The 12,857-nt window shown below is 41.5% G+C and overlaps 2 protein-coding genes across 2 annotated transcripts; one reads left to right on the plus strand and one right to left on the minus strand.

The window, feature by feature from the left end:
- Window positions 1–3,217: 3,217 nt before the first annotated feature.
- E(spl)m4-BFM (Enhancer of split m4, Bearded family member) lies at window positions 3,218–4,624 on the plus strand. The gene has a single exon (XM_018113148.3). It carries the CDS (start codon window positions 3,951–3,953, stop codon window positions 4,416–4,418), a length of 468 nt encoding a protein of 155 aa, XP_017968637.1. The 5' UTR covers window positions 3,218–3,950; the 3' UTR covers window positions 4,419–4,624.
- A 1,555-nt stretch (window positions 4,625–6,179) lies between these two features.
- Window positions 6,180–7,530, minus strand: E(spl)m3-HLH (Enhancer of split m3, helix-loop-helix). The gene has a single exon (XM_018113144.3). The coding sequence runs from the start codon at window positions 7,324–7,326 to the stop codon at window positions 6,643–6,645; it is 684 nt and encodes a 227-aa protein (XP_017968633.1). The 5' UTR covers window positions 7,327–7,530; the 3' UTR covers window positions 6,180–6,642.
- Window positions 7,531–12,857: the final 5,327 nt, after the last annotated feature.

The raw sequence follows: 12,857 nt of genomic DNA on the forward strand, positions 1-12,857 counted from the left end.
TGGCGACTAGCGGAAATACCGTAACAGCGGCATAGTTAGCACCACTGCCAATGAATTGCTGGAAAGTCCGAGTCCTGTAACTGGACCTGATTGCGGGCATTTCCCGATTTGCTGCTGTTGCTCTTGCTGCTGCTGCTGCTGCCACATGTGTGAAAATTTGCCGCTTGCTAGTTACGCACGTACCGCAGCGATTCACTTGGCCACTTGCTGCATATCGCATGGATAGTACATCAGCGAAACGTGTCTGTTGGCGACGCTGCAATTTTGAAACGGCGTCGTAAGACCAAACATCCCGCAGCGCTTGAAACGAGGTCGTCACGTGTTCAAACAAGACGATGCACGTTCTCATACCCAAAGACCAAGCCCTAAAACCCAATCACCATCCCAATCCCAATCCCAATGCCAATCCCAGTGCAAGTGCGTGTGTGTAGGCGCACAGGAATCTAAGCACCAGCAAACAATGGCAATCGGTGAGGGGTCAGGTTGTTGTTGATATATGTACATATACGGTTTTTTTTCCAATTTTACTTTTTTTTTGTGTGTGCCACAGGTTTTGTGTTTCGGGCTAATCTACAATTTGGGAACCTTAAATGATCGGCAACGATAAGAAATCAGTGCACGTGTTCATCGAGCGAGCAGGTCAAGAGATTTCGTTAGAAACGATTTTAGGCCAAAAACAAGGCACCACGGTAGCCCGAATAACCGAAAACCGCCACAGTGGTAGCTGCTATCGGTCTATCTCTGTAGTCAGGGGACCCCCAGCAGGGCTTTTCGTACGATCATTTATTTAGTTTTATTTTTGGTTATTTCTTTTTTTTCGTTTGTTATTTTCTTGGTGTTTTCGGTTTGCCATAGAAATATTTGGTGGCTATTCTATTGGATCGCATGGGCATGCACGTGGGCCATGAAATGGAAAACTCGGGCAATGAGTCAACCGAAAATAGAGCCAAGGACGAAACACAATTGGAACAAACAATCGTGCATAACAATAATATGCTAGAATGATTCAACCAAAACATACAAGGCCCTAATTTCTAATTCCATGAAATTCTGCTCTCTGCACGTTCGTCAAACGTTACGAATCGCTCAGCTCTTTCTTTTACTTTTTTTAAAGGATCTATGTGTTCCGGGAATCATGCGACTTCTTTATGCCGTTGATCTTTTATACCAAAAATAATTGTTGCCAAATCAAGTCTTCAGTGGTAAATTGAGCAATTGGCCTGAGCAAGTCATCATGGAGTTTATCAGACAATCAAATGGAGACTTCTAGAATGTCCTTCTTGAGAAGTTTGAATTACTACTGTTTGGGGTAATCGCGCGGGACACATATGGTAGCTATAATGAGGAATAAGATGTTATCTCTTAAATGCCAGTTTACTGCATTATGATTCCAAACTATTTAAATTTTAATAATATATAATAATTTAAGAAAAATAATGTGGATAGTCGCATTTACATTTATAGGTCTATAGAGCAAACAGAGATATTGTTAGAATATTCCTATTTAGCTATAAGTAAATCAAAGTTTGGTTATAATAATAATTAAAATTATATTAATAATAATAATTATCATAATACTTATAAGAATTATCAAAATAATATGAATAAAAATTGATAAAATTATAAATACGTAAATAAATTCATAGTTTGGTTATTTGCAGCTTATCGCACATAATGAAATTTTCATAGTAAAATATTGAATAATAACAACAATAATAACAAAATTGTTAAAATTATAAATACATAAAAAATGCCATACTTTGATTACGGCTCCCATAATGCGTAGAATCGAATAACAAGTATTTCATAAACTTCTTGAGATTAACAATGAAAACACTGAGAAAAAATACAATTATACATATTTCATATATATAAAATATAAAATTTTATTATATTCACATTTGATTAATTTTTTAAAGATAACTTATAGTTCATTACATTGAATAATTCTGACCTTGAAATATTTTTATTTTGAATAATAAAACCTAGGCATAATTTGATGAATTTATAATTTATAGAAATAAATATTAAATATATTTAAATATTCATGTTTCTTTTATGCTTTGTTTATGGCTATACGATATATTGAGACCCTTTTTGTATAAATTACACATCATCAGGGAGCGCATTTGAATAAATTACTGGAGCTGCAGCTATCGTTTGTTTATGCTACCTATACAAAAATTGTGCACGCATAGGCAGAGCTGTCGCAGAAGCAAAGTTACAATAAATAATAATCTACAAACAGCACCAATTGTCACTTTCTTGCTTATCAGTGGACTATTTATGGCTCCGCTTTGCCGTGCCAACAAATGCTTAGATTGTTGCCTTTACTTCTAATTGAACGTCAATAGGTGGGCTCAGCTCAAGATAAATGCAAGAAAACACACACACAAATCAGCTCAACTAGCTCCTAATAACAAAGCGAGCCTTACGATCAAGGCACACAGCAATAGGACCACAGCAATCCCTAGGTACCAACACATTTGGGAACTGGAACTGTTAACGCCAGCCTACAACTTCTCACCAGCACAGTCGCTGCTGGAATCTTAATTTGTCTCTCTGTCTGAAATACAAAAAATGGAACAGAAAAAAAAACTAAAACAAACTATAGCTCCAAAAAGATAAAGATCGTAAAAAAGAAACCCAACGCTCAGGGGCTTCAAATATTTATAGTCGAGTCAAAGACAATCCATTAAGTACAGGATCGTCCCCGGAATGGTTCGTTCTCTGCCAACGTCGACGCCTCACGCGCCATCACGTGTCCAACTTGCGACCGAGCCGAGGTCCAAAAAGGACAACGCTCGAGCGAGCGGCTGTGATCGGTCTCGCTCTCAGCGCCTGCTCCATGGAAGCACACAAAGTGCCCCTTAATAAGGCACAGAGAGACGGGGCAGGCCAGCGCAGGGGTCGTCTGCTAATTGTGTGCCATCGAAATGAAATTAAAAGCAACTCCTTCGGCTTTCGAATGCCTGACACGTTTTTGGTTAAATTTTTTTCTCCTTTTCCTTTTTTTCCTTTTCTTTTTTTTTTTTTGTGATCCTCCTTTTTTCTCGCTCGTTTCGGGCAACGCCTCGAGGCACACACAAAAATTATAAATTTCAAATTACAGCGCATTAAATGATCCCAGATCTCAGTGAATAATGCGAGTCCAATGTGTTTGCCTATTCAACTAGTTGATCTGGGCCTCTGCTGTCAGGCCATTAATTGTTTGAGTCGTTCGAGCGTTGAAAATTGAAAATATTCTCCCACGTTTGCGGGGGCAACCGATGCACACGTGTTCAAGACCCGAAAAAAAGGGATTTCTATGCCAACCAAAACGAGATAAGTGCATAAAGAGCTGCCAGCAGCAGCAACAACAACAACAACGATAACAACATATAAAAACCAAAAGTGATCAGCAAAAAGATTCGTTTGCTGTTGTTGTTTTCAATAGGCTCGAAAAAGGATCCTTCGAAAAACTGTGGGAACTGGTAGAAAGTCTCGCTTCTCACGATCCTGGCGCAGGATAACATTGCGATACACCAGCAGCAGGTGGGAGCGGAGCAGCATGACATGCCTTCACACTCCGCCGCATGCAGGTTAATGGCGTGCAGGTCCGTCCCAGCCGTCCGTTTCGAAACACACCTGCCGTTTTTGAATGTGTGTGTGCATCTGTGTGTTGGTGCGCTCAGGATTTTCTCGTTTACAGTGTTTTGTCTGTGCACGTATCCTTGTACTTTCCCACACTCGACGAGTGTATCTGGTGTATCTTTCTGGCTGCCTGCCTGCCTGCCGGCTTCAACCCTCGTCGTCCCGACCTGCTGTCGGGGCTTGGGTTTCGTTTTTGGTCCTGTGCGGGTATAAAAGGCCGACAGCTCAGAGGATCAGACATCATTCGAGCACTACGCTTCGTACAGTAAACATCTCAGCATCTCAGCTAAGCAACCACACAACATAACAAATTCAAGATGTGCCAGAACAAGAACATCATCATCAGCAACAACATGAACGCCAAGAGCAACAAGAAATCCTACAGCGTGAAGAAGCTGCTGCAAAAGATCTTCAAGCAGCAACAAGTCGAGGAGCAGCAGAACATGCAAAACACACACAAGGCCAACTCATTGGAATCTCTGGAGTCCATCGAGAACAGCCGCAATGCTGATCTCGAGTCTATCAACAAATCCTGCGCCGTGTCTCTGGAATCCTATGAGAACGAGGCCAATGAGCGTCTCTCCGCCTCCTGCGAAATGGAGGACTACGAGCTCGAGCAATTGCCCACCGTGCCAGTTCACTTTGTGCGCACCGCCCATGGCACCTTCTTCTGGACCGCCGCCTCCGATCTGCCCGCCGATAACGATCTCGTCGAGCCCCTCTACTGCAGCACCGCCAACGAAATCGCCGTCGCACAGTTCCAGGATCGCTGGGTGCAGGCCTAAGCAAGCAACATTTGGTCATCCACCCACATGCAACCATGTCTTCCACTTCTGGGACCAGCGATCAGCGGCTCCAGCTTCCTGCTTTAAGGCGTCTTCTGCTAATTTTGAGCATCCACAACAAATCAAAATTAACAGCAAGGCGCAACACTCAATCGAGCTTTACAAAATTGTGATAAATTTTAACTCATACTTTAACAAAAACAAAATATATATACAATTCAAAAGAAATACTTCCTGTTTGTTCTCATTCCTAAATGGCATTCAATTTTCAGCTATCCCCAGCAAACAAAAACTACTTAATAACCTTTGCATAACTGCAAACCATTGTTAAGTAGCCTGAGTCATTGCTCGCTTGGCTAATCCACTCTGTGACCGATCGATTGTTTGGCTTTGGGTCTACCTGAGCCCGAACCTGAGCTCAATCCCTGCCCTATTGTCCCTATTAGGGCAGGCTTATTGTTTATGTCTTAACCTGCATGCAGGTAAAAATCCGATTGTATGCAACAGCATCAAATTTAGGGGTTGTTTTCTCTGCCAGCAGGTCTAACCAGTTTCTGGCATTTACCTGCTGTCGCTAATCAGAATCTGGACAAGGGATCGTTGATCGTGCCAGGGCTCCAATTGGATTGGACAGTTATTTAATTATGTCCAGCCGAAGTAGAGGATGCTCTCGCATCTTCGCTGATGCACAGTTGATTACATAAATGATTCAGACACTCACATTATGTGTGTATGCATACATATTTAACCACACTCATATTATCTCCATATGTGTGTATGTATGCAGTATCTGTATCTGCATCTATTTACAGTAGCTACAAGCTCTTAATTGCTTGTGTGAAGGCAACTTCAGATATGCTGATGTACTTGTTGCATGAAATGTGAAGAGATGTTCGACTGATAAAAGTAAAAGTCAGCACATGCAAGTGTGTGTGTGTGTGTGGTTGTGTGTGTGTGTGGCAGTAGATCACATTTGAAATGAGAGCACTGGAGATATGTGGAGATATGTGAAGATATGCTTGAAAATTCATTGAATGCACACTCAGCGCATATTTAATGTCAATAGATAGGCATCAAGAAAATACAGAGTATTTATGATTTGATGTCCCGCTTGAATTTGATATATGAATGTGAGAGCAGTGTTTTTACTGTTTGCCTTATTGCATTGTAAACCTTTCAATAAATATATATTTGATGATATTAAATATCTTTGATTGCCTTCAATAACAATAACCGCGTGGGAGGGCTGTAGTGTAGCAATAGCTCGTTGGATCGAGAGTAGTGGGAATATATAAGAGCGAATAGGATCGGGATTGGATTTTTAGATACTTACACTGCGCCTCTTCAGCACTCTCTCTTAATAAATAATATTATCTGTATGATTCCATCCATTAACCTATTGTGTTCAAATAGCCAAATAAAAATTTAAGGAATGACTTCTTAAATTGCTCTAATCTTCAGGATCTCTTCATCTTGATTGTTTATATGCGTATAAGGCAAGCGTAATATAATCCATATAATATTTCTCAGGCATGACTTCAAATTTTTTATATATATATTATACATTATCTACTTCAATTAACAATTTCATGATATAACGAAATCCATGCAAACATTTCACATAAATACACATAATTTAAATGAAATTGCGAAATAGTTAGCTTAGCATGAGTACAACCCATCCAATTGGCATCCAATTAGAACACTCAATCCGATTAATTGTCATCTCTTCTCTTCAATCAAAAACATCGCTGATCTTCATTTCACACGAGAACGTTTTGTTTATTTATGTATAAGGTCTAAATTAACATTTATAAATTATTTAAAGCTTAATGTAGTTATATATATGTATATTTTTTTAAAGATGCCTTTACCTATGAACAATGCACACTTTTAACTCTAGGGAACTTTAGCAAAGATTATTAGGATGTTGGCGCATTCCAGGTGAGTTGAAAGGCCGCGTACTTTAGTTATATCACAGTTGAAATGCAACAATTTACAGTTATTATCAAAATAAACTTAAAAGTATTTAAAAAACAATGCACAGTGCAACGGAATCAATGAAATGACTCGTCGTCACAATTTGCTTTGGAAGACAACAGATTTTGCTGCTGATGTTGCTGCGGCTGATAATGGCTGCAGCGAACGGTTAATAGCCATTTGGAATACTTAAGATAAGATCTAGAAATTAGATGATGTCGCCGGGCAGGCAGCAGCCAGTTGATTACCAGGGCCGCCAGACGGGTTCCGAGGCGCCCGACTCCTGCGAGCTAATCGACGCTGTCTCGGATAGCGCTGTGCCATCCACGGATGTCACATCGATCAGTTCGTCCTTGCCCGCCAGGAAGGCGCTGTAGCTGGCTGCGGCTGCGGCGCCGTACCCGCCCAGCAGCGGAAAGGCCAAGCGTCCTGTGGCATGAGAGAGAGATTGCTGTTGTTGTTGCTGCTGCTGCTGTTGTTGTTGCTGTTGCAGCAATTGAGTCTGCAGCTCAATTAGGCGCGTCGATAGAAACTTCATAATCTTGCGGCCAATCTCATCGGTTTGCTGCGTCTGCAGCAGCACTTGTGTAATCTGATCGGCGGCGTGCACATAGCCCGAGCGAAAGGACTCGACGTGGGCGGCACTGGTGCTGGAGGCGGCCACACCGCTCCCACCGGTCGCAGCATTGCCGACGGCGTGCAGGGTGAGGCCACCGCGTTGCTTCAGCTTGCGCATGTGATCCACCGTTAGCTCGAGTATGTCGGCCTTCTCGAGGCGCGTGACATGCTCGCCCTCCTGCTGCAGGCACTCCACCATTAAGTCCTTGAGATCGTCCAGGCACTTGTTGATGCGCGCCCGTCGCTTGCGCTCCAGCAGCGGCTTCATCACCTTGCGGTACTGATACGTCTTGGACATCTCCATGACCATGTTGTGATTCGAGTCACGTTCCACTATTCTCTAATATAGTTCTATTTGGATTTATTTCAAATTTTGATTTTTGGCTCGCACCGAACTAGACGCACATATTCACGTCGATATCGTCACTTCTTTGGGGGCGGTTGCGCGTGCGTCGCGCTGAGCGTTCCGTTCAACAGGCGGCACGTTTATGAAATGAGTGGCAAACAAGTTCCCAACCTTACTTTTATACGACGCTCTCCCAGCGCAGCGGCTGGGCCTCAGCTCCCGCATGATCGCTCACACGCGCACACACACACACACACGCGCGGGGCTGTGGTGGCATTCGTGCGCGTTCGGTCTCGGCTCGGTAGCGGCACTCGGCATCGCGCACAAAGAGAGGCTACTGTGAAGTCCGTTGCAGGCACAGGTTGGGGTTGGGGTAGTCGAGCTGCCTGGCAACCGACTGCACAGTGGGTCGGCAGTGAACAACTTGTGCTTGCTACTTGGCGGTGGACAAATTTGTGTGGGCTTGCTAATGAAATAGAAAAATATTGATTTCACTTTCTTTAGCAATATTATAATTATTTAGTTTGCATCTAATTATTTTTCTTTGAAAAGAAAACATAACAGACACTCTTTTTGTATAATATAGAAAAATCCAGAGATGCTATATTTTCACAAATATTTTCTACTGCCTACTTTTGAGAGCAGAAGTACCTAATTTCAAATAAAAATAGATAATGAAGGGTAATCACTTTTAAGTTTACAAAACAATAATATATACAGTAAAATAGTTAATAGTTATTTATTCAATATTACAATAAAAGCTGCATAGGTATTTACTGTCTCAATTCAATAATTTTCTGTTCCTTAAAGTATGCTGCGAATGTCCTTTAAAACCTGTTTGGAAAAAAATATATATATATATATATATTGTATTATATATAAACAGTATCATATTAAAAAGCATTTATATTATATATTTTTTCAATACATTTTTGCCAATCATTTGAAAAACTATAGTGCCTAAAAAGCTTTACCTTACAAGTATAATATTGAAATATTGTATTCTATATCAATTACTTATATTACAAATCAAAGCTTATCGAATTGAACAAAAAGTTTGAATATAAATTTCCGCATGTTTGATAACTTTACAAATAATAATTACATTGGGTCCACTGTGCGCTCTTTGGCATATTATTGCGACAGTTTACGAAGCAGAGCGACTCGGCAAAGCACTGTTGATCTGCTGCATTGGCTGAGCGTGAGCGAGAGAGCGTGCCCTGTTGCGCTCTGGCGCGCGTCGTCTTCGAAAATTGATTGCCGAGCGAGGCGTCGCGTCGCAGTCGTGGCTTTCGGATCTCGGATTTGGAGTGAGAATGGCTCTGCGCGTGGCTCTCAGTGTGCCGTCGTTGCTAGCTGCTGCTGCTGCTGCTGCCGTCGCCGTCGCTGTTGCCATCGTCCATGTCATACTTATTGTCAATGATGACAGTTGCGCTGCTGCTTCAACGGCGGCTCCTATTCGTCGTCGTCTGTGGCTCTTTGGCTCTTTGGTGCTCTCACTCACACACACACACACACGCATATAGAGACATGCATATGCACAAATGGGAGCCTACTATGAGTGTGTGTTGTGTTGTGCCTACTTTACGAGACCGTGGGAAACAGATTTGTCGTGTGTTTCCCACACGTTGGACGGATGGCTGGATTGTGATGCGATCCGATGGATTGCTGAAATGTTTTGCTGCTTGTTGTTGTTGCTGCTGCTGCTGTTGCTGATGATTGCTGTTGTTGCGGCTGTTGTTGTTGTTGTTGTCGCTTGTTTGGGGGGCTTTAACTCGCGCAATTATGTCGCATGCTTGGCTGATGATGATGACTGCGACAACTACGACTACAAAACTATAACAGCAACATTAAGTGGCTAGCATTTCGTTGAAGCGTATCGATTTAGCGTAGCCGTCCCCAGCAGTCGTCGTCGTCGTCGTCGTCGCCAGCTTTTACAGCTCTTACAGCTCCTCGGGAGTAGCCGAAATACTTTTGCATAGCTAAATGTTGTCGCCGTCAACGTTCAGCGCAATAAACTTCAACATCCGGTTGTCGTTCTAAGATGATGTTTTATTTCATCTTTTCGCTGATCTCGGCTACAGCTACTGGGCAGCTGGGCAGCTGTCAGCTCTTAAGGGGCACACACATACACACACTATGTGTATAAAATGTTGCCTGTTTTTTATTTATCACCAGCACAGCAATATGACACTTGTGCTTTTTTTCTCTTCTTATTTTTTATTTTATATTTTTTTTTGCCGGTCCAAGCAGTTCCCATGATGCTGCAGAATCTCTGGTTTGTTTGTTTGTCTTTTGGCCATGACTTCCGTTAGCCGTTGCTTGCTGGGTTGCTGGCTTGGCCTTTTTTCCGCTGACTTCGAACAGAGGCAACAATAATAACGGCTACAACAATGACAATTACAACAATAACAAGAGCTTCAGCTTACAAGCGGACTTAACTTTCGACTTTGTTGTCACACGTGTCGTATGAGTAACGCAGTTGCATCCACTCGCAAGGCGCATGCAAAAGCACAGATATACAACTGTACACACTCACACACACACGCACACACTACACTCGGACAGCAACAGCGAATCACAGCAGCCACAAGCCACAGCCAAAAACCATTTTCAACTAACCTCAATGCACACTAATTGCTTGTCATATATGTATGTATACACACATACATATATACATATATCTTTTTTTAAGCTCTGCGCTAAGTTTTGCGCAAAACTCGTTGCCCCGCTGCCTCGCTGCCCGTTTGGTCGCCTGCCGTGTGAACCAAAAGCCAAAAGCCAAATGGTTGCTTGTGGCTAAAAAAGAAGCAGAAATTGCAGCAACCTGAAATCGAAGCCAAAATACTCTGCCCAAATTAGTGGAGATCAGTTAAGTAACATCTGTTAGTTAACATAACATCATTACATTAGTAATAATTAGTAATAGTCGCTCTAGAGCTCACTAAAGTTTCCAACTATTGTTTAACTAAATAATATTGCTTAAATGAAAATTGATCATAATTTCTAAGAAAGCTGTCTTATCAGTCCTACATAGAGCAAGGAATAGAGCAAGTATAAATTAACTGAAAAATCATTATCTATTGTCTTTCTAGAAACTGAGCTTACATAACATCATTTACAACAATATTTACAAACTATTCAATATCATTTTAGGTGATATTATTTTTCGCCAGAAAGCTTTTAGTCAAATTGAAACTATTAAAAGAGAAAAGCTTTGACAAGCCACGAAACGAAATTGATGAAATCCAGAAGCTTTATTGAGTTGGAAGTAAAATATCCTTCAAATTTAAAACTAAATTTAATCTTCATAATAATATTGTAGATATAGATAGATATTGTAGACAAATCTGATTAGATTTAAATTCTTAGTTAAGTATGTAGTTTATTTTAAATAAAATGTATTTCCATTAGTTTCGCTTTCAGTCGTTTAATATAAATATATTTTTATTGGGCAAATTAAATGAATTCACGGGTAAGTGTTACGGCCAAAGTAAGTGTATTGCTTAGCAAAGGCAGCAGCTTGGCGTTCGACTATCCCATCCACCAATAAGGCGTTAAGGCAGGCGCATGCGCAGCTCGTTCGGAGGTGCAGTTGGAATTGAAGCGGGCAGCATCTTAGTTTCTGTAGTTGTTGTAGTAGTAGTTGCACTCATAGCCATAGTCAGAGTCAGAGTCGGAGTTGGAGTTGTAGTTGGAGCTGGAGTTAAAGTCGCTTTCAATTTAGCAAACGTGCAGTTCAAAGCTAGGCGCTGATTGGGGGCAAATGTGCGGGGCAACGATGCCATCGTCGTCGTCGTCGTCGTCGCCAGCGTCGGGTTCAAGATTAATGGCGGCCAAAGCGATGGAGACGGTGGCTCACAAGCTGCAGGCGTGCGGTGTACACGCGATTGGCACGAGTTTGTTGCATTCGGCCCCCGGCCGGGCAGCCAGAGAGCTGGCCAGGCTCTGTTTGCGATCGGACTGGGCCGACTAGTTTGTCGAGACTAGCCGTTGTGTGGGAAAGAGCTAAAGGACTGCTCTCTGTCTGTCCGTCTGTCTGTCTGTATGTGAAATCAGGTCACGGCCTCATTAGATCTGCCTTTGTGCTGAGCGTGTGAACAACATGTCATAATCCCCTTGGCTAGGATCGACGAACGTAAAATGAACTTATCAGCGCCGGGGCTCGGAGCCTTGATTATAAATGACAACAAACAGGCGAACAAGTAGCAATAACAGCTGCTCCCGACAACAACAACAACAGTAGCAAGAGCAACAGCAACAGCAACAGCAATAACAAAACACCAAAAAATCACAAGAAAGGAAACAAAAATAACAGCAACAACAACAATAGTGCCCGAAAACCCAAAAACCCGAACAACCCAAGTGAAATTCTTATAAGCCCTTTCCCACACTCGCAACGGTGCGCCGCCTGCGCCAGGACGGAAATGCACAGCGTCTTAGTTTACAGGGGCCACAATGGAACAGGTGCAGCTGCTGCCCCCAGTGCGCGCAGAGCCAACGAAATGCCTACGTCACTGCGCCCAAGCGGCTTCAGCTGGACAAGCAGCAGTAAACCAGCAACAACTACTGGGCCCTGGCTCTGGCTCTGGCTCTGGCTCTGGCTGCGGCTGCGGCTTCGGGTACCGTGTGAATGTGAAAACAAAGTCAGTCGTGCATAAATGACGGAACAGGCAGTGCACAGTGGTGCCAAAGCAATTTGCTGCAGGCCATTAAGTGCATATGGGCAATAAAACGGGAAATTTTGAAAATCCAATTGAATTTCATATGAACTATTTGGCTAATATAAAAATTTAATTAAAAATATATTTTAAAATTTATATTAGGTTTATATCATAATATAAATAATAAATGTATACAAAAAATAAAAAATTGCATAGTAATATGATTATTAACAAATTATGTATTTTTGCTTAATTTAATATTAAAAAAATATTATCGAAAAAAACAAAACTATTAATCAAAACATGTTTTCAGCCAATAAATACATTAGTTATTTTAGATTTCCTCTTTCCCCTATTAGCAAAAGTAACAGGCAGATATTTTACAGCCTTTTTATAAGCTTATGCTAATATTTGAATTTTTATGATCATCAATTTAGTGAGCCATTAATATTTCTGCACATTAACTAAACATTTTTAATACCTTAAGGCGATTAGCAGAGAGTGGGCATAGGAACAGTTTTGTCAAATGTTCTCAGACATAATTCCATGTTTATTTTTGCAATAATATTCATGCTAATCTCTATAATCGATTTGCATAAATATACTTATTGTATTCGAATATACTTATTGGGCAGTATTTATGGTCTTAAGCCTTTTCAATTGCAATCCAATCAGTGGCTTCCCGTTTAACAACTCTGGCACCACTGTGCAAACGGCATCGTCTTCATCTACCTGCAGCCAAAACTCATCAAGCGGCCCTTGTCGATTGTACGTGCATGGGAAAAGTACACACAAGCTTGTGGATTCCTGTTGGAATTTATTTGGGAAATA

The sequence above is a fragment of the Drosophila navojoa genome, chromosome 2 (genome assembly GCF_054131105.1).
Source record: "Drosophila navojoa isolate 15081-1374.11 chromosome 2, UAZ_NAV_1.0, whole genome shotgun sequence".
Lineage (NCBI taxonomy): Eukaryota > Metazoa > Arthropoda > Insecta > Diptera > Drosophilidae > Drosophila > Drosophila navojoa.